Here is a 22,794-nt window from a genome sequence, read left to right as displayed (position 1 = left end):
GGACAGAGTGGGGACCCTGCATAAAAGTTAGCGTATCTCGCGGCACAAGATCACTCGGCGATCGACCGACAGTCTCGATCGCGCGGTAAACATTGGGCCCCGTGAAAGTTCTAATTCCTTGATCGGCCGTGATCGTTTGCATCGTCAACAACTGTTCCAAGTTCCAATCGACTTCGTCCAATTTTATCCACGAAGATGCTGCTAAGGCTGTGAGTAACACAATCTGCAATAACGTGAATATTTTCCGTCGTCGAAGCACGTAGTTCGAGCTATCACAGTGACACTCGTGACAGTGATTAGCCAACGATCAGGAAGTACTGAAATATTTTTCCAATCGCTGCCGCGGAACCAGCGACCGATCCCGCGCGTCGTGTTGTTTCGTAACGTGAATGTCCTGTTGTCACTGCACTGTCAGTACCAAGCCTGAGCACATTTCAAATAAATAATACTGGAAATTGTTATGGGAATAGTTTTGTTTAAGCGAGATCGTATTTCAAGATTTATTTTATCTAATTTAATTTATTTTATTTTACTGTATTCTATTTTATCTATTCTTTTAGTTTATTCTTAATTCGTTTTATATCTAAGGATATATGAAGATATTTATTGATTGGGTTGCAATATAAATTCGCGCGCGTTCAATTGCGAATATAAATAGACATATTCGAATTTTAGCGGTTTAGTTATAACTGCGGATTTTATTGTCGTTTTATTGTATTGTTTTTGAAAAACCAAAGAAGTGTCTGTATGTATATTATATTTTATATATTATATTTTATATTATACAATATAATTAATAATGTGTAATATAAAATATATTATATGGACATAAATATATATTATATGTTATATTACATATATAAATATATCTTGACTGTTTCAACTAATTATTTGGGATACAACCCACAAAAATATTATTTCAATAAATAATTGTAATTCGTGGATAATAAATAGACGCTTTAAGTACATACATAACATAAATCTTGAGGTATATCTTTTAAATAAAAGTATTTCAATTTACAGTATGGACATGTGTTTATTTTACAAATTATGTCATATGCAAGATTAAAATAAGAGAAACAATTATCAAACCTCTGTTAAATTGTAAGGGTAATTAGTGAAACAAATTCAAAGTTTTCTTACATTATTGATGCGTCAAGTTTCACTTGCCACAACTGATATGATAATAGCAGTGTTGCTAGACCACTTCCTCGACAAGTCGGAAGTTAACACTTGTTTGCGCACTCTAGAATATTATATTTCTCGCAAATTTTTGTAATATAATTTCTTTTCTCTGATTACAAAGATTTCTTTCCATTTTTCTGATGTTTTAATAAAATTATAGAAATTAATAGATTGTAATAAAAAGTGTGCCATAAAGAAGTAATATCAAATTTTCTTTATCACAATTTTATCAATTATCTTATTATGTCTTATTATTTCTTATTATATAACTTTATCAAGTAGCTATGGTAAGTCTTAAAAAATAAATTTTTTATACTTTATAAATGCTTTATAATTATAGTTAATTATAAAACTAACAATTATAATTATAGTTAAATTAAATAAATTAGATGAATAATTTTGTAATTGTAGTTAAAATTTTTAATGGCGATTATTTCTATTGAGAAATAATGACTCAATGGAGGGATACAAATGTATAGTATGCTAAAAATGACAATTTTATTTCCAAAAGCTAACTTTCATTGAAAAATGTGAATAATCATGTTTTAATCATTAAAAATGGTTCGATACAAACGAATTGTTATTAAGCAATTCGAATGTAATATCTGAAATAAACATACAGCCGTATGCTATGTTTTCTACTTACGTTAGTGATCAATGTTCAGCTGTGCCATCACTAGCACACACTTCCAGTATTATAAATTACAAGTAGTTTGAAGTATGAAGTAAGAAACAGTTTGCAATATAAACAGAACTCTCTAATGGATTCACAAGTCATAATGACAATGTATGGTGATTAATTGGTTAATATGTATATCGAACGATCTATTTCATTCTTAAGCTCACGAAACGATCGCTATCATTTAATTAACGCCGAGACGATAGCTATCACTTACTCTATCTGAAACATTATCATTATGCTTATATACAATATTATGTCATATTAAAATATGGTATCGACAATATAACTTCTTAAGATTTTGAACAACTTCAAAATACTTTATCAATATCTATTAATTTAAAATATATCTACACTTAAAATATGCAAGTCATAAAATAGTGATTGTTTGGAAGTTAACTAACATGTTAACATACTACTGATAGATAAGGCAACATGAACATTCAAGTGCCTCCGCGATATCATTTTATAATTATGGTATATCGGATAAAGTAACAAAATCGTATGATTTATCGGATATTAAACATATTAAAATATCAAGTTGCAAAGTACAAATATTGTCGAATGTTTCCATTCTAATTACAGTTATACGATATCATTTTCATTTCGCAGAGCACCAATCACTAAGCAATTAGATAAATGTCATTATAATTACAGTTATACTAAACAATTAGATAAATGTTTTTTTATCTTGGTTTTTACGAAATATTATCGGTTTTGAAAATGAAAGATTGCATAAGTGTTAGCACTCCAATTATGGATGTGCATGGGTAATCTAAAAAAAAAAAATCAAAGTGTAGTATGCATATTCATTATCATTGTGTGTAAGTTTAACATGCGATAGAAGAAGAATTTCCATTTCAAACTTTCTAAATGACTGCAAGGGGACTTTGACTCTTAAAAATTCAAGACCCGATTTCTAATTACCAGACTGTGAATCCTTCTGCCTTTAGGACACGTATAAACAGTCCAAAGTAATATGCATGTTGATAAAAATAATTATTAATTTGTTCCATTTTTACTAGAAGAACTCGTTTTTTAATTGCGTTTGTTTATAGTCACATCAACTTTTAGGTAATGAACGACTGTATAAGGTGTTTCAACAAATTAAAACACTTTTAATTCAGTGTGCAATAATAATTCTTAAAACATATTATAGTTCAATTTAATGTCTTTCGCGATTAACGAAAATTTCTTTTTCTGATTTTTATAACGTCTCCTACGAAGATAGAAATATCTTTAGTCTACTAATTACTGCGATTAGACCTGAAGCAATTTGTTTAATTTTCAACCTATCGCTACTAATAATTATTATTTGAATGTTTACTACTCTTTTTTCATTATCCCCATTCCGTTCATGTACTGCGCAGACGCTCATTACAACCACTCATCTTATAATTTAACTCTGTCATTGCCATGGGTACGCTGCACACGATAAACGTAGTTTATCAATTGAATACGCAATTACACAAGCTTTATACACACAAGTAGACCACGAAATAAACGTTTCGGCAAATTTCACTTTACCTTCCGGTTCCACTTGTTCATTAATTCTCCTAATCTTTCCATCAGAAAGAAATTTCCCACTTTTTTACAAGAATGTACAAAGGTCATGATTCAAAGTTAAGCGAATTACCATTTGTTAATTTATTATATATAATATACCATATTAATATATTTCTGCTTTTTTCAATCGACTTAGACAATTTTTATTTTTCACAAAAATCTGCAGTTTAATTATATTAATCACTTATAAGCCTTTCTCAAAAGTATATACATATAGATAGTCTTTTATGACTAGCCCAAGTTCAAGAAAGCAGTTAAATTAATAAACATTAGTGCCATAATTACTGTATTTTTATCTTATAAATAAATTGTCCCTTCACATTGCTGTACCTAGTTTACGAGAGTGGCAATTTGCATAAAAATCTGCCGTCAATTTATGACTAATTAATACAACAATTACGTTATTTATGTACAATATTTAATTAATTAATACAACAAATTCGAAAATGTCATTTATCAAAACGTTGTACTACAACATCGGTACCCGTGTATAAGAGGTAAAAGTCGTCGACACTTCATTGAGATGTGAGCAGGTATATCTACATATATGTATAGTGCAGGCGTTCAGATAGTTAGCCGAGTACATGTGCACTTGACTGAACTTCAAACTCGATGTTCTCGAAAACGAAGACTCCTGAAACATTCTGCAGGCATAATATCTTCATCCCCAACACGTTACACATTTCTTCATTAGAAAAATTATGCGAAAGAAATTCTAAACGTTAATTTTTTATTTTAATTTAAAAAATGTGTGTTAGAAATGTGTCTAATTGAAAAATCACCCACAGTTAACAGGTTAATCATCCTTAATCCATTTCCCTATCTTTTGCAACTGAATGCCTCCGAGGTATAAACATTTCGCCAAGGCCTGCGATGAAAGCTTTGCAGGACGGTTTTTAAAGGACAATTTGCAGCTTCGGTTGTAAATACTTTTCTAGATCAGTGCTCGCAAGAAATGCGCGCCGAGATTCTGCGGAAAACATGAACAAATTGTATTCCCATCGATGCAGTCGTGTCGGACGAATGCGGTATGAAAAACTTTCGAATCGTTGAACGAAAGCTGCTGCATTCGACCTCGTGACTATTTGATAGTCTGATTTTATTCGCGGCCGTATATCAGTGACGAAGGACAGGCATTCATGAACGATCAATTTAGAAATTCTATGTAGATTATGCTGCTTCCGTTTTTACGTGTGATAACGGGAGGATGCAAGTTTGTTTAGCAATTAACTGAACGACTATTACCCTTGGCGAACAGTATTCGATCAAACAAATCAAGTGTCTATCATTATCATTAGACAGCGGATCTTTATGCAAAATATAAAATGTTCTATCTGATTTACGACAAACTAGAATGAAATAGAAATTTGTGTTTAATGGATTGAAAATAATAATAATAAATAATAATTCTAATGTTTTTGCTGTTCTAAAAGAACTTCTAAACCTACTGTCTATTTATTATCATAAATAGCATAATAAATCAACGAAATAATCACACAAGAAACATTTTAACTAAAACAAATCTTCACCAACCTTTGGTCTACAATTATAAAGAAACAAGTATATTTAATTATTCGAACAACAAAATGTGCACAAGCTGGATGGTCACATTCCTAGCAATTTGAAAATTAAATCCAATCTTCATTATTATTCTGTAAACAAATTACATAAGCAGTTTCCTTAGAGACATCCGTTAGAATGCCTTCCATGATCTTTTCATTCTGTTACACTTGTTCAACAAAATACTAGTGTTCAGTGTTAGGCTAATTGCTTACAATTGGTTGTATTACATAATTTGCTTCGAAATTAAAATTTTATTTGAGCGAATTTGTTTGTGATCTTACAGACTGCTGGTAGCAGCTTTCGTGACTCTGGCATGGGGAATACCGACTCCCGATGATGCCAAGGAGACCGAGATTGCTGAAGATTCCGAAGCCCTAACGAAAAGGGCAGTCAAGTTTCTCGACAGGATCGACCATCAGCACTCCGATTGGAGCAATAAACAATCACTCGCAGAATGGGAGTACGCGTCCGATTTGACTCCGGAGAATCTGGAGAAAAAATTGAACGTGTCTTCGGAGGCAGCAAAAGTTCAGAAAGCCATTTGGAAAGAAGTGAACGAGTTCCCTTGGAAGGAGCTGAAAGACGAAAAGCTGAAGAGACAATTCTCGAAACTCAGCGTTCTGGGCACCGCGGCTCTTCCGGAAGATGTAATGAACTGATTACTAGACCACAAATGTTTTTGCAAATATAAACTACAGATTTAGAGTTTCATTCAATTGCATAGCGATGTATATTATAACATCAGTCTATTAATTACCGGTAAACTTAATGGGCTAATTTCAATTCGATTGTTACAGCTCTACCAAGAGTACGAGAAGACTATCAGCGAAATGGAGAACATATATAGTACCGCGAAAATCTGCGACTTCAAGAATAGAAAGAAGTGCGATCTCGCTCTGGAACCCGAGCTTACGGAACGTTTAATGAACAGCCGTGATCCTGAAGAATTGAAGTACATTTGGGTTGAATGGAGGAAAGCAACAGGTGAAAAAGTGAAGCCGCTGTACAAGAGGTACGTCGAGTTGAGTAATTTGGCTGCTCAATTGAACAACTTCACCGATAATGCAGCCTATTGGATGAAAGACTACGAGGCAGATGACTTCCAAGAACAAATTGGTAAGTATTACATCGATATACGTGCGTATAACTAATAGACTGTGGATTTTATATATTTGCGACGAAAATGAGTCGGCGAATGCTGTTATTGGGTTAGCAAATAAGTTCGTTCGGTTTTTTAGAGTGCAATAAATCACAAAAACCGAATGAACTTATTTGCCAACCCAATATATTACACATGAATTGAAAATAGAAATAAATTTGTATTTAACACCTGTTTGTTGTAGTTGATACGATCAGCAATCTAGACATTACTTCCAATTTGTAATTCTTCATTTTATGCAGACAGCTGTAACAGCAGATTAATTTTTTGAATGGTTCAATCTTTTAGAAAAACTGTGGCAAGAACTGAGACCTTTTTATCTGCAATTGCACGCGTACGTCCGACGAGAACTTCGAAAGAAATATGGTGAAGACATCGTTCCCAAAGATGGTCCGATTCCAGCGCATTTATTGGGCAATATGTGGGCACAAACTTGGTCTAACATCGCAGACTTCACGATTCCACATCCAGGCAAACAATTGCCAGATGCCACCAAGGCTATGGTTGAACAAGGTTTGTTGATAATTAAGAAGTTATTATTCTCGTAATGTCTGATAAAAATAATCTAAATGAACTAGAAAAACTGATCGATATTTTAAGCATTTAAGCAAGAAATCTACACAGAATCCATTGTGATTGCAAACATGGCGTTTATGAAGCAATGGAGCGTAATATGAATCAATTCATAGAAGAATCATTTATGTTCATTTAGGATACAATGCAACGAAGATCTTCCGTGTTGCTGAAGACTTTTTCACTTCGATAAACCTGACTGCTATGCCCGACTTGTTCTGGGAACGGTCAATTCTAGAGAAACAGAAGGATCGTGAGATGATTTGTCACGCAAGTGCTTGGGACTTTTATGACGGCAAAGATTTTAGAATTAAACAGTGCACGAGGATAAATATGGAGGACCTGCTGACAGCCCATCACGAAATGGGACATGTTGAATATTATCTTCAATATAAAAATCAACCCACTGTCTTCAAGGAAGGTGCTAATCCAGGATTCCATGAAGCTGTTGGTGATGTTATAGCTCTCAGTGCGTCAACTCTGAGTCACCTGAAGAGTATCAAGTAAATAAAGCACTTTATATAGTTTCCATAATTTAAAACATATTTTTACACGGACGCCCGCGTAGCTTCGGCATTTCTTCGAATAAACAAAACGAAATGGAAGCCGTAGATCCATCAAAACCACAACTAACTTAGCATTTGCTCAAGAACAACACTCTCTTGCCACAAGGAAAGCCGCGGTTTAAAAACCTGGGACAGTTAGGAGGCCTATTTTCAATTTTCTACTTCCTTTTCACTTCTCGTCTTCTTATTTCTCGTCCTAAAGCTACCCACGGTTTTGTCTCTATTAATTTCCTTCTTCAAGTGTGTATAAAACTTCATATTTATATTTTAGTTTGTTGAGCAACGATGCAAACGACAAAGAGGCCGAGCTGAACAATCTGTACTTGAAAGGTCTTGATAAAATTGTCTTTCTGCCATTCGCATACATGATGGACAAATGGCGATGGAACGTATTCCAAGGAGAAGTTACAGCAGACAATTACAATTGCAACTGGTTAGTAGATACATACATGGTTACTTACAATGTGAACTAAAAGCATGAGAAAACTTTATAATCCTCTTCTTGATGTTTAGGTGGGACCTTATTGAAAGCTTCCAAGGTATCGAAGCACCGGTAGATCGATCGGAAGATGACTTTGATGCTGGCGCGAAATACCACATAATAGCTGATGTAGAATACATTAGATATTATGTGAGTTTCATTGTGCAATTCCAGTTCCATAAGGCACTTTGTATAGAAGCGAAACAATACGATCCAAAGAATCCAGACTCGAAACCATTGCATCAATGTGACATTTATAACAACAAAGCAGCAGGAAACTTGCTGAAGTAAGTATACAATCTTAAAAGTGTGTAACAAACTCGTTAACACGTATATATGTATATATTTCTCGTTTACAAGTGTTATTAAACGTTCGCTATCTACACGTTCAACATTTACAGTTTCACAGTTTACTTAAAGATAATCGAATTAATTTTCTACACTTTGCTGCTTAATGTCATAGTACACAGCATAATATATTTAGCATTTCATCTGTTAAATTGTTTGGATATTATTATTAAAGCCCAGCCCAGACTGACAAACAAATGTCTGCAGACTTTCCTTAATAGGAAAGGTAAGCTACGAAGCAAATGCTGGTAGCAAACGTATTAAAATATTGTTGAGAGGTGACAGACGCCATCAAAGTAATAAATAGTATAACTTTATGTTACCTGTTTTCGTGATTCAGATCAATGTTGGAATTGGGTTCCTCTGTGCCTTGGCAAGATGCGATGGAAAAGATCACCGGCCAAAGGAACATGGATACCACTGGACTGCTGGATTACTTCAAGCCACTAACAGATTGGCTCACCAAGGAAAACAAGAAAACTAACGAGTACATCGGTTGGAAACCCAGAACAAAGCGTATGTATTCTCACAATATTTTTTATTCATATATGTAGACGTGCAAATCCACGCAATCGAATAAAAAATAAACAGTTTTACAAATTTTAATTCAAGTTATTCACTAGGCGACGTGCTAGATTAACTTTCTCTTTTCTTGTTCTAGAATGCGTACAAACCAGATCGGAACTTCCAGTTCCTGATTCGACTGAAACAATTGAAGCTATTGAGAACTAGGAGCATTTGAAACATTTTATACGTATATTACTAAGTATTATCATTCCAAACAAAACATGTTTGTACTCGAAAGCACGTTTCGTGTGCGAGAAATAACTTAATTACGCGAGTGAAACAAATTTAACGACAAACACAATGCATTGCGAGATATTATCTTCATTCCGTTTTATTGAATAAAACTCACATTCCAAGTTCACAGCGTTATTTTGCCTTCCCGCGACCTCGTCCGCGTTTACTAGTCGAGGGCTTGTCGCTACTTTTACCTTTCGTTACAGTCTTCTCTGTACTTTTACCCTTTGATTCTGTTTTCTTATTTGAGGTAGCTTTCTTCGCCTAGAAATATATCGTAAATGGTAGGTGAAGATTATTTTTCGGTAAGCTTCAGTAATACGCTGTAACGTTGATATGCACTCATAGAATATACCTTAATCATTTTGTCAGTTTCTACATTATCATCATCGGAATTCTCCTCCCCCGAATCTCCATCTTCTAAGTAATCATTTCCCTCTTTACTCTGTGTGGTTTTCTTTTTCGATACGCCACTGACTGCATACGGCACAGCCGCAGAACTTTTATTGTATGATCTTGTAAAGGCTGCTTTTACCTATAACACAAGGTTTTATTTGATCTTGTTGCTTGCACGCTTTAGTATCGTTCAATCGAATCCAATAATAATAATTTAAACTGACCTTACTATCAATAACTTGCATAGGATCGCGATCACCGGGCCACAAAGAAGTTTCTATTAAAGAATCTAAATCCTCCCTAATGATACAAATATTTCCTATTACTCAAAGATCGAATATTTCGATCTCTATGTTCGTATTATTACTATTCATAAATAAAATTAACCTGAGTAAGTGGTAATGACTCATAACATCTACTGCTGCATTTACCCCTTCGCTACCATCAACTGCCAATGGTCTAACTATAGCATCCCTAATAGGTCTAATATAGTCCAAAATGATAGCCTCTTTACTTGCACCAGTAGTTAAGCGTGTATGCACAGTAATCTCTTGCATCAATCTACAATATAATTAAATCGTTAGATAAATGGCATAAGGAGCATAATATATTACATAAAAAGGACACATATATATATACATATATTACCTATCAAATTTACCAGATTTTGAGTTACGTCCAAGCCATGCTGGGAAATTAATTTGACCAGCAACATGACCAGACATTACTGTTCCAGGTATGACGGAGGAATAACAAGCTTGCATAGGCAAGAGAGACCAAGATCCGTTACTTCTTATTGATTTTTCAACTATATCTCCCATTGCTAAACTTTCAGAAGTTTTAGCTACTTTTTCCAACAGTTTATCTCTGTACAAAAATAAGACGGTGCATGCAATAAATATAACTTACACTAAAAAGAAAGAGAAGATAGAAATATTTCAACTATGTATCTTGTTATATTGTGTAATTGTTTTTCGTAACAATTCTCCCCATTTTAAATCATACATGCATAACAGAGAAAAGATGATTCTTATACCGAATACTTTATACATACTTTGGTCCAGCCGGTGCGACTGCTAAATAATTTTCTTGCACAAACAATGGCGCTATATTATAATCGTGGAAAAACAGGTCACTTTTATCATGAATGCTCATAGTTTTGTGGTCTTCAGCAGAAAATACTTGTTTCACAACGTCCCAGGGCCCCAGTTTCAAATCTTTGTTTATATGTTTCTTCTGAGATTTTTCCTGAGTGCCAGTATTTCCAACAAACAGAGCTAAATGATTAATTATTTGTCGTATATCTTGATTAGTCGATTCAATTAAACGATCCAAATCTTCTGTTGAGATATTAATGTTTTCTTTGAAGCATATCGATTTCATTGCTCCCTGCATAACAAATTACTTTTAATCAATAATGTACTGTGAAAAAATAAGCTAAATATTTATATTTAAGGCTGCTTCGTTTTACCCTAATCTGTTCTAGTCTAGGCTTCGGAAATCGAAGGTCGAAAATGTAATTGGCAAGCGTTCTCATCTTCGTGTTATTCCGATCGTTACAAATACAAACAATTGGTACATCAGTTGATTTAATTAAACTGATTAATTCCTGTAAACCACCGCGATCTTCGTTACCAGCCATGCCGTCAACCTCGTCCATCAACAACACGTGTTTGGATGTTGGTTTATTTTTAGTATCTGTAATATATGGTACTTTAAAGTCTTGCTCAACATTACTTATATGAATATATGTACCTATAAAATAGTCCTTTAATGTGGTGTTAGATAACAGTTCAGATACGCTCTCTTGTAAAAGTTTCTTGCTTCTAGTATCGGATGCATTAAATTCTATAAGATCAAAACCTAATTCATCACAGACAACTTGAACAGTTGTAGTCTTTCCTATTCCAGGTGGCCCAGATAATAGAGCAGCTTTGAAGAAAGCTCCATCATCATTCTTGGCCCACGGACCTAACACGAATAAAAAAATACATCGCTATAAATATAATCACTACTATATAAGTAAAATTAAAAGTATTATTAAATTGTTATGTTTTAAATATTGAAACATACTAGGTTTAACAAGTTTTACTTGACTACTTCGATTTTTATGCCAGCTTTTTAACCATGTGTGTAATTTCTTCGCATTGCTTTTGTCTCCCTGTTGACCTAAAATCTGCTTCATAGCTTTCGGTCTATATTTCTCAACCAATGCCTGTACCGGTTCACTCCTATTAATCTGTAAATGCGTATAAACTTAGAACCTTGTAAAATTGTAACAGCTCAATTCGTACTTGAGCAATGAATCTTACATCTTGCAACGAGTCTGGTTTCGTTTGTAGATTTTCAATACTCTTCGCGTCTTTTTTGTCATCTTTAACCGGCGACTTTATAATTGCTTTTTTTGTCGCGTCTTTATCATCGTGTATCTTCTCTGTAACTTCGCCTCTATCTTCTTTCTTATGTGGTGATTGCAATTTTTCTGTTTCTTGATGTGATGTAATTTTTGCTCTTTTCGATGGTGCTGGAGGCGTATCATCCGATTCTATGGATTTCTGTTTCATTCTATCTTTTGATTTTGTACGAGACTCTTTGACATCTTTAACTTGACCCGATTTTCTCGTTCGGATCATATCTAACAGATCATCTTCCGATATTTGTTTTATGTTCAGACTATTTGCCTAAAGCCAAATGTGCACACGAGAATATAAATTGTAATATACAATATTTACAGAAAATATCGGTAGTATTTAATAAGTAATATTACCTTAGATATTTTTGCAGGACCAGGCTCGTCACCAACTATAACATAATCAGTTTTACTCGATACTTGCTGTAAAAGTCGTCCACCATATTTTTTAATAAGTTCTTCAGCTTCTTCTCTTTCTAGAGATTCCAAAACACCAGTAATTAAAAAACTTAATCCAGCAAGACAATATTCAGCGCCCTAAAATAGTCAATAGGCATAAGCGTCAAGTTACATTTACAGTGAGGAGCAAACGTGAACCAATTAATTTTTGGGCAAAATTGAGTCAGAAATAAAATACTGTAACTCTAGTAAATTAAAAATATAACAGAATTAAAATATTAAAATCGTTTCTTAAGTTCAAATAAACGTAAAATCATATGACTCTTTTAAGTTTATTGTGATCCCGTTTTAATCAATACGTAAACGATGATGTTCTGGAAAAATCGGAGAAGGAGATTTCATTGGTTCAATTTTGCTCCTCACTACAATTAAAGAAAACCAATATTAATCTTATAGAATGATTTACCTATACAGCATGATTAATCGTATTAGAAATCATTTGTTTTAAAAACCACTAAGGAACTTTTCTTCTATATAAATGAATCCACTATATATCTATTATAACTCTAGATATTTTGTATAGGATTTAACAGAGGTTACTCCAAATATTTTCATACAACCAATACTAGAATGAAAAACAAAACCAAAAGTGGAATACTCCACAAAGGAAGTAAAATACTTGTACAGTTAAAAGTGAATGTGACTATTCTATATAGTGCCTGAACTAAGCGAGTTATATAAAAGCTGTCACTCGCTTAACAGCTCCGCACATGAATGATACCAGACCAACATTAATATGCTACATTATTATATCCTTTTTCTTTCTTTTGATATCAACGAATATGTTGACGCTGAACCAGTGCTGTTCATATGCGGTGCTATTAAGTGAGCGTCAACCTTAAACGATTGCAATTCCATATTGATATACATACTTCAGGAATTTCTTTTGAACCTGGATTCCTTGCTCCTCCCCTCTGAAGATATTTTTGATACATGGCACTGCCCTGCTTTCTTTTGTCAGCTCTTTTTTCATATTCATCCGAGACTTCTACTTTTTTGGGAGATTTCTTCTTTGGTTGCTCTATTTCCAGTTTATAAGTACTTGATTTTGCTTTGGAAGTATTTTTTGCATGCTTCGATTTACCATTGAGCTTAGAATCCTTCTGTTCCGTATCATCGCTTGTACTGTTATTTGAATGTTTCTTAGTTTTGCCTTCATGTTTTTTCTTATTTAGCTCAATGTCCTTTTTAACTTCACTTTTATTTTTAACCGGTGTTGTCTTCCCATCATCATTTTCAAAACTGCTTTTTGGCGAATTTTGAAGAACGGCATCTATAAATAAGAAATAGCTGTGGTTTCATATTTTCTTAGATATTACACGTACCATATTTGTGCTAGTACCTTTGCTAGGTTTAGTCTCTTCTAAATACTTTTGTTCAATGTCAGATGTATCTAACTGGCTTAAAGTTGCTTCAAAGTCTTCATCATTATGACTTGCAGCTTCCTGTAAAATTAAGCAGATACTACAACAAAATTATATCATAAGATATGAAAACTAAGCTCATGAATTATTCACATTTAAAATCCCAAAACATATCGAATGATTGCATAGGTTCGTGCCCAATTTGAAAATAAAATTCAATGGTTAAATTTTAAAGAATACAGCTTTATTAATCAATTATATAGTCATCATTCTTTTCTACAATTAGAAAAGCACGAACTTATGCAATCATCTAATATATGTACCAAATTAACACAATACTGTCTGCATTGCATAATTTTTTAATTTCTCTATGTCTTTCTGTCTTTATGCAAAGATTAGTTATTGAAATAGAAGATATAAACAATGATTACATAAAAGAATATGATTATTACTAGAAAAATATGATTATTTTAATAATATGTACCTTTTTCTGCAACTTTTTCAATATTTTTGGAGCTTCTTGCCTATTTATTGGTTTTTTACTGAAAATATCACGAGGAGAAACTATTTTCTTTTGCTTTGCTTCTTCATCTGATTGTGAGTCATTCGAAATTACATTGCTCCCTAATGTTTTCCTTTTCTATAAGAATATAAAATTGTTATAATTATGACATATAAAATATAAATTTTAAAAATTAGGCTATGATAAAAATAACGTCAATACCTTGGACCGCTTAACAGGCGATGGTATTTTTTCATCGTCCTCATCAGAGGAAATTATTCGCCTTTTCGTAGATTTTGCGGGAGCAATACTAGAATTGGTTTTAGCGCTATGAAAATAAGATCGTATATCCTATAAATAATAACAAAAATCACTAAATTTAATCAAAATCACAATTGGCCTATCGGCAAAGATTTTCAAAATATAAACCGCAAATCCCTAAATAAATACAAACCTAACCAAATTTGCCAATAACATTCGATCGTATAATACAAACTTACCCTCGGCATATTTTAAATTTGCATAAATCTGTAAGGTTGTCTATATTTCAAACGAGTTGCCGATATTTTATTCGGAAAATATCAATGTATAAATTAAAGATGTTTCGATTGAATTCACATGACACAAGTTAACGCAAGCATCCTCAATTGCGTCATTCTCAGAGACTCAATAGCAAATAGCAACATCAAACGCAATTTGAAACTGTAAACAATTTACCAACATTTAGTATCTGAATTTTGTGCAAGTGATACGAAGTGATATATGTAAGTAATTTGCTATCAAAAAACTATAAAAGAAAACTTACTTGAAAACTTCTTTTATGTGTGTGCCGGGTATTCTTGTAGCGTGTATTTAGCCGTGATTTAGCCGCCAATTTATTTATATGGATTCTACAGCCACAGCACAAATGTCTAACCAAACTGTCAAATTCGAGATGGCACCACAAACAAGGAACAACACGTGTTTGACGAAGAATTCACCGAATTTTTTTTTAAATAATTGATACAAATACACCGGTGTACACACGGTGACAGCTTAAAAGTGGTTTGGCGGCAGCTGAGGTGTGTGTAAAGGAAAGCAAAAAGGAACGAGAACGTTTTTTTCTAAGCCGGCTAGAGGCCTCGTCAGATTATATATCAAGGAATAAAGTATAACCTCCAAAATGGTGAAGGAACAATTTAGAGAAACAGATGTAGCCCGTAAAATGTACGTATATTATTTGAATGCATTACAGAAATATATTTTCAATCTTTTAATATGAATTCTAGTCTTAACAAGTATAATATAATTTTCATAATGTACATAATGTTGCTTATATTCAATTCCCGAATGCTCCAATAAGAAATATATTTTCGGAATAGTACATTAATGATTATTGCCAATTTCAAAGTAATTTTCTTATGCATCTTTACGATAACCTAGATATTGTTTAAAAAAAATCTTTCTACTCTCAATGCATTTGTTCATGACTAGACATCTTGTTATAAATTGTCATATTTTATGTTATTAAACATGTCATATATTTTCATGGGAATGACAAGTTTAATTATTGTACATGATGTGTTCGATTACTGAAATTTAATCTGCTTCATTAATATTTATAAGTTCCAGTATTTTGTGTATCATTTTAAACTATAACTTCTATTTCTATCAGTTCCCATGTATCCTTCGGAGTAGACAGTCGCCACAACATGGAAAGGCAGGCTCATATGCATGTTGTGGCAAAGAATTTATATAATCAGGATGTCGAACATACTCCAGTTCCCTATGGTGTACTCGATAGAAGAATGGTATTGTTAATTTCTTCATTTCTTCATCTATCCTTGACCTATTCTTCTGAAATCATATTGTATACCTTTGTGATGTAAATTTTCAGGGTACTTGCAATAATACAACAAATTGTGTATCATGCGGCAAAACTCTGAACGAATGTATTGGACACTTCGGTTACATTGATTTGGAATTGCCAGTTTTCCATGTTGGTTATTTTAGAGCAATCATTGGGATTCTACAAACGATTTGTAAAGTAATATATCATCGATTTCATACATATTTCTATCAACTAATGTTAATCGTAACACTAATCGTAATAGTAATATTTTTCACGGCGCACAGGTTCGATCAAATTCTACACTAAATATAGCTAAGTGAGGCATGAAACGTTTCAATTCAGGTTTGAACCAGATAACGTTTCCGATTCGGATTTGAATCAGTTAAAATGCCAATGCTATTCTATTTTATACTTTTAACTGATTCAAATTTTGCATTTTAACTGATTCAAATCCGAATCTGAAACGTTATCTGGTTCAAACCCGAATCGAAACGTTTCATGCCTCTCTTAGCTATATTTAGTGTATAATTTGATCGAACCTGTGCGCCGTGAAAAATATTACTATTCCAAATTTCGATCGTGAAAAATACCTCCTTCACTAATCGTAATATTTGAATTTGTAGAATTGTTCCCATGTTATGCTATCTCAAGCTGACAAGAAACGTTTCTCAGCCAGAGCTTTAAATCCAAATCTAGGATATTTGTCTCGTAAAGCTTTACGCAAGCAAATATTGGATAAGGCCAAGAAAACTACTGTTTGTCAAAATTGTGGAGACCTTAATGGGACAGTTAAGAAAGCTGGTTTACTTAAAATAGTTCATGAAAAGTATAAAGCAAAAAAGAAAACAGATGTAGTTGTTCTGGACAAATTAGCAGAATATAATAATGTACTGAAGGATAATAAAGCCTTAGAAGGAGTACTTCAAAGTGGATTGATTAACGTTTTAAATCCATTAGAGGTAAATGGTATTGTGTCCTTATTATTCTAAATATAATCAAATTTCTATAGTTATTCTTTAATCTGTGCTGTAGACATTTTTATTTTTATTGTAACACTTTCGACTGTATTTTGATTTTTAGGTTCAAAGTATTCTGGAAAAGATACCGGAAAGTGACATTCCCTTGCTACTGATGAATGCAGAATGCGCGTTGCCAAAAGATTTGATACTAACAAGAATTCCTGTGCCCCCAATTTGTATTAGACCCAGTGTTGTATCAGATTTGAAAGCAGGTACAACCGAAGATCACCTAACAATGAAATTATCTGAAATAGTTTTTATCAATGATGTTATTCAAAAGCATAGACAAAGTGGTGCCAAAGTACAAATGTACAGCGAAGATTGGGAATTTCTTCAGTTACATTGTGCCCTTTATATAAATAGCGAAATGTCTGGTATACCGGTTAACATGCAAGTGAGTTTTTAGGAGATAAAATTGAAGTAGTTTATTTATTGGCTGGAAAAGTTGTTTACACGGTATTCAAATATATTTCAGCCAAAAAAATCTGGAAGAGGATTGGTTCAAAGGTTGAAAGGAAAGCAGGGTCGATTTCGTGGTAATTTATCCGGTAAACGTGTTGATTTTTCTAGTCGTACTGTCATTTCACCTGATCCTAATCTCAGAATTGAACAAGTAAGCTTCGATTTAAAAATTTGTATATTACTTTTTGTGCTTGAAGATAAGTAACAATGCGATATTCATTAGGTTGGCGTGCCTATTTATGTTGCGAAAATTTTAACATACCCAGAGAAAGTAAATCCATCAAATATAGAATTAATGCGAAAATTAGTGAAAAATGGTCCGGACGTACATCCAGGTGCGAATTTTATACAGCAAGGAAAAACTCAATTCAAAAAATACTTAAGATATGGTAACCGACACAAAATTGCCCAAGATTTACAGGTAACATTTTAGTAACAGTTTAGAATTGTACAACGCACTTAAAATTACGATTAATTGATATTCATCCTTCTCGACAGTACGGCGATATCGTCGAAAGGCATCTTAGAGACGACGACGTAGTTTTATTCAATCGACAACCATCTCTGCACAAATTAAGTATTATGGCGCATAAAGCAAAGGTATTACAACATCGGACATTTAGATTCAACGAATGTGTATGCACGCCGTATAATGCCGATTTCGATGGCGATGAAATGAATCTGCATTTGCCACAAACTGAAGAAGCAAGAGCAGAAGCTTTGGTTTTAATGGGGGTAACGTACAACGTGTTTTACACTCGAATTTATGTTGCGTGAGAAATATAATTACATACATTTTTATTTACTCTTTCCTTCAGAATAAATCAAATTTAGTTACACCTCGCAATGGAGAATTATTAATAGCAGCAACACAGGACTTTATCACTGGAGGATATCTGTTAACTCAAAAGGATATGTTCTTAAATAAATCTCAAGCGAGTCAATTGGCTGGTTGTCTTCTAGCAGGGAACGATCTTGCTATGTCTATAAATCTACCCGAACCTGCTATCTTAAAGCCAACCATGTTGTGGACAGGAAAACAAATTTTTAGTTTGATTCTGAAACCTAATAATTCTTGCAACATCAAAGCTAATTTAAAGACCAAAGGGAGAGCTTACACTAATAACGAAGAATTGTGTATAAACGATTCATGTATGTATACCTTGCTAAATACTTATGCATTAACATGATAAAAATAATCGGTAAATTGCAGATGTCATTATTCGGAATTCGGAATTAATAGCTGGGTCTATGGATAAGTCAACATTGGGTTCTGGATCGAAGCAAAATATATTTTACATTCTTTTGCGTGATTGGGGTGAAGATATCGCAACAATTGCTATGTGGCGGTTAGCACGAATAGCTAGTTTCTTTCTTATGAATCGTGGTTTTTCTATTGGTATCGGTGATGTTACACCTGGACAGGGACTTCTTAAAGCTAAGCACGAGCTTCTGAATGCTGGGTAAGAATAAATGAAAGAAATGTGTATTAATTAGAGTTGTGGAAAAATGTCGGGTACTCGGGCACACCTCTAGTATTAATAATAGTACATACTGATATTAATAAGTTATACTCGGCTTTAGATACTCGAAATGTACAGAGTATATTCATCAAATGGAAGAAGGACGTCTTGTATGCCAGCCTGGATGTTCGGAAGAAGAAACATTGGAGGCAATGATATTAAGGGAACTTTCAGTAATTCGTGATCATGCTGGTAAAGCATGTTTAAAAGAACTTCACCCGAGTAATAGCCCTTTAGTTATGGCCTTATCTGGAAGTAAGGGCAGTTTCATTAATATTTCACAGATGATTGGTACGTATTATAGCTCTGTTTACAAAAAGCTTTTATTCTATGAGCATCTGAGTGAAATTTCAATTACTTACTTACTTCGCATTAATTAGCTTGCGTAGGACAGCAAGCTATTAGCGGTAAAAGAGTTCCAAATGGATTTGAAGACAGAGCCTTGCCGCATTTCGAACGACATTCGAAAATCCCCGCGGCTAAAGGTTTCGTTCAGAATTCATTTTACTCTGGTTTAACGCCAACGGAATTTTTCTTCCATACGATGGGTGGAAGAGAAGGTCTCGTGGACACGGCAGTTAAAACTGCAGAAACTGGCTACATGCAAAGAAGATTGGTTAAGAGTTTAGAAGATTTGTGCCTTCATTATGATATGACAGTTCGTAATTCGGTGGGAGACATTGTACAAATACTGTACGGCGGAGATGCATTAGATCCTACCTACATGGAAGGTTTGGAACTACTTTTATACTTTTTATTTTATTATGATAATATTAAAAGTGAAATTAAAGAGAAGATGCCATGTTTAATGATTTATTTGATATTATTTAAAAGTAAACATTTGTCCACTGATATAGGGGCGACACCCGTGATCAGTGTCAGAAAAGGGCTAATACACTCCCCCTACCACTCACTTTGTCTTGCAGTCCCTAAATTTAATCCTCTGCTTTCGAGTAAATAAGCAAAATACGAATTGTTAACAGGAAAAGATTGCCCAGTAGATTGTAAAAGAATATTGGATCACGTGAGAGCTAAATCACCCTGCAAGAATGAGAAGCCATTAGATGGTCCTAGCATAATAAAAGCTACAAGTGAACTGCTGAATTCCGAAGATTATGAATGTCTCAGCGAGGAGTTTAAACAAGAATTATCGTAATTATAACGTTGATATCAAATTTATCCTTTCAATGAGGATACTCCGATAATAATTGTTACATATTATGTTATTATTGCAGCACATTTCTTAAAAGTGTAGCGCGTAAAATAGCTCGTCTTCGACATAATGCTCCGCAGAATGTACCTGTAATTTTACAACTTGAGCGACTTACAGTTTCTCAATTAGTAGAATTTATTCATACTTGCAAAGAGAAATATATGAGAGCGAAAATTGAGCCAGGCACTGCCGTTGGTGCACTTGCTGCGCAAAGTATTGGAGAACCGGGCACACAAATGACCTTAAAAACTTTCCATTTTGCTGGTGTGGCATCTATGAACATTACTCAGGGTGTACCGCGTATCAAAGAAATCATTAACGCAAATCCCAGGATTAGCACGCCCATTATCACAGCAGCTCTAGTAAGTTTTATTCTTAAACGGTTTTTATATTCGTATTAGAGGTGTATGAGAACCCGAAAACGTCGGGTACCCAACGAATTTGTATATATTAAGTTAATCTGTATTTTTCTTTGTTTCATTCGTATTAGGAAAATGATGTTGATCCAGAATATGCTAGAAGAGTGAAAGGTAGAATCGAGAAAACCACTTTGGGAGAAGTAACAGAATACATCGAGGAAGTATATCTACCGGACGATTGTTTCTTATTAATAAAATTAGATGTTGATAGAATAAAACTGTTGAAATTGGAAGTAGACGTGAATTCAATTCGTTACTCGTGAGTATCTGAATCTTTTTGGGTCATTCCATGCCAACTCGATCACTTTTTGCAGGCACCATCGTCGATTTTGTTCTAAATGAAATATGTTGTAGTCCACGTGAAATTAGAGGGAGTTTAAGTCATCATTTAGCCGGTTTCGAAGTTTTTTAGAAATGGCATGGAAAGTTTTCAATTTTTATGCCCATTTTGGCGAAAACGTGCCTCACTTATGAATTTTTATCTCGGGAACTGTTTGTTTGATTGAGCTACATTTTTTCTTGTTTTATTCGGATTGGGCTATTACAAAATAATTTTTTCAACCCCAACAATCAACTTTATAATGTCGAAAAATTTAAACAAATTCTTTCTTTACGTTTTAACGTAATGGTATCTTAAAAAAAGAATTTGTTTAAATTTTCCGACATTATAAAGTTGATTGTTGGGGTTGAAAAAATTATTTTGTAATAGCCCAATCCGAATAAAACAAGAAAAAATGTAGCTCAATCAAACAAACAGTTCCCGAGATAAAAATTCATAAGTGAGGCACGTTTTCGCCAAAATGGGCATAAAAATTGAAAACTTTGACGGCCTGCCATTTCTAAAAAACTTCGAAACCGGTTAAATGATGACTTAAGCCCCCTCTAATTTCACATGAACTACAACATATTTCATTTAGAACAAAATCGACGATGGTGCCTGCAAAAAGTGATCGAGTTGACATGGAATGACCCTTCATAACATCTAGAAATGAATTTTCCAACCAATTTTGTATCTTTGCAGGATCTGTACGTCAAAGTTAAAATTGAACCCGAAATTAGTGAATGTTAGAGGCGATTCAATAATCACAGTGAGTCCCAGCAAAAATAAATACAGTTTAAATTATGCTCTCACCCAACTGAAACAGACAATTCCGAACGTCGTTGTAAAGGTAAATACGAAGACTAAATCAACGATAAATATTTACAAAAATTCCAAAGCTTTCTATGCCTTATTATCCTACTGTACATCGTAGGGTTTACCGTCAGTTTCTAGAGCCGTCATTCATAATGACGATTCAAGTGGTAAAACGAAATACAAACTGTTTGTTGAAGGAGATAATATGCGCGAAGTCATGGCAACTCTCGGTGTTTTAGGGCGGAAAACAACGTCGAATAATACGTTGGAGGTGAGTATAAAATATAACATTTTTCTAATGATATAAATAATTAAGACATAATATATACATAATACATTGTTCTAGGTTTTCAAAACGTTGGGAATCGAAGCTGCACGAGCAACGATAATGACAGAAATTAAATTAGTGATGGAGAACCATGGAATGAGTATCGATCGAAGGCATCCGATGCTCGTAGCAGATTTGATGACTAGCAGAGGAGAAGTGTTAGGTATTACGAGACAAGGTTTGGCGAAAATGAAGGAGTCTATCTTAAATCTAGCTTCGGTAAGGTTTCTCTTATTAATACGATGATAGGTTTGTGCATTTCAATCTCAAATAAAAGTATTAATAAATACCTGTTCAACAGTTCGAAAAAACATCGGATCATCTATTTGACGCAGCCTATTATGGGCAGAAAGATGTAATCTGCGGTGTGTCTGAATCAATCATAATGGGTATCCCAGTTCCAGTAGGCACAGGAATCTTCAAACTACTTCACAAATATCCTTTTATAATTTACTCATTTAAAAATTTCCAAATATTCTACTCATCTATTTAAAATTTCAAATGTTTTGCTTTATTACAATATTTTCCTGATTATAAAAATACAGCTGACAAGGACGAGCCAAACAAGAGGAATTTGATATTCGATGACCCACAGTACCACAAGAAAATAACAAAAAGTACATCTAAAGTGTAAATTAATTGTTATGTACTTTGTAATGAAATATTTAATGTATATAAAAAGATAGATGTATTCTAATCTTACGAATAATTTTGTACGTATACATACAGTCTCTCTGTTTGGGATTTATTGATCTTCCTGAAGCAAAAATATACTTTCGAAGAAATATGCATATAGAGGTGTATCATTGTGA

The 22,794-nt window shown here is 33.6% G+C and overlaps 3 protein-coding genes across 4 annotated transcripts; 2 read left to right on the top strand and 1 right to left on the bottom strand.

Annotated features, from left to right (window-relative positions):
• The first annotated feature begins 41 nt into the window (after window positions 1-41).
• Window positions 42-9,048, top strand: LOC143213684 (angiotensin-converting enzyme-like). Its single transcript, XM_076433748.1, has 9 exons — window positions 42-209; window positions 5,277-5,640; window positions 5,791-6,109; window positions 6,441-6,665; window positions 6,865-7,228; window positions 7,563-7,724; window positions 7,805-8,059; window positions 8,461-8,636; window positions 8,782-9,048. The coding sequence occupies exons 1-9, from the start codon at window positions 196-198 to the stop codon at window positions 8,850-8,852; spliced, it is 1,950 nt and encodes a 649-aa protein (XP_076289863.1). The 5' UTR covers window positions 42-195; the 3' UTR covers window positions 8,853-9,048.
• Gnf1 (germ line transcription factor 1) lies at window positions 8,640-14,693 on the bottom strand. 2 transcript variants are annotated; one of them, XM_076433733.1, is made up of 17 exons: window positions 14,553-14,693; window positions 14,275-14,403; window positions 14,035-14,190; window positions 13,529-13,631; window positions 13,059-13,459; window positions 12,085-12,264; window positions 11,630-11,998; window positions 11,391-11,556; window positions 11,073-11,288; window positions 10,789-11,015; window positions 10,372-10,706; window positions 9,966-10,184; window positions 9,705-9,878; window positions 9,542-9,617; window positions 9,277-9,456; window positions 9,037-9,185; window positions 8,640-8,823 (listed from the first exon to the last, which is right to left on the bottom strand). In XM_076433733.1, exons 1-16 carry the CDS (start codon window positions 14,559-14,561, stop codon window positions 9,054-9,056), a joined length of 3,072 nt encoding a protein of 1,023 aa, XP_076289848.1. In that variant the 5' UTR covers window positions 14,562-14,693; the 3' UTR covers window positions 8,640-8,823; window positions 9,037-9,053. The 2 variants fall into 2 exon arrangements, with proteins under 2 accessions (XP_076289848.1, XP_076289846.1); XM_076433731.1 differs by having other exon boundaries at window positions 10,789-11,288.
• Window positions 14,694-15,111: 418 nt separating this feature from the next.
• LOC143213677 (DNA-directed RNA polymerase III subunit RPC1-like) lies at window positions 15,112-22,769 on the top strand. Its single transcript, XM_076433730.1, has 20 exons — window positions 15,112-15,258; window positions 15,707-15,842; window positions 15,929-16,078; window positions 16,507-16,842; window positions 16,964-17,296; window positions 17,378-17,515; window positions 17,588-17,785; window positions 17,863-18,099; window positions 18,183-18,516; window positions 18,578-18,827; window positions 18,949-19,178; window positions 19,268-19,618; window positions 19,871-20,039; window positions 20,123-20,462; window positions 20,591-20,778; window positions 21,541-21,688; window positions 21,773-21,925; window positions 22,001-22,201; window positions 22,284-22,418; window positions 22,527-22,769. The coding sequence occupies exons 1-20, from the start codon at window positions 15,215-15,217 to the stop codon at window positions 22,614-22,616; spliced, it is 4,161 nt and encodes a 1,386-aa protein (XP_076289845.1). The 5' UTR covers window positions 15,112-15,214; the 3' UTR covers window positions 22,617-22,769.
• Window positions 22,770-22,794: the final 25 nt, after the last annotated feature.

The sequence above is a fragment of the Lasioglossum baleicum genome, chromosome 11 (genome assembly GCF_051020765.1).
Source record: "Lasioglossum baleicum chromosome 11, iyLasBale1, whole genome shotgun sequence".
Lineage (NCBI taxonomy): Eukaryota > Metazoa > Arthropoda > Insecta > Hymenoptera > Halictidae > Lasioglossum > Lasioglossum baleicum.
This window is presented reverse-complemented; position numbering and strand designations above follow the sequence as displayed.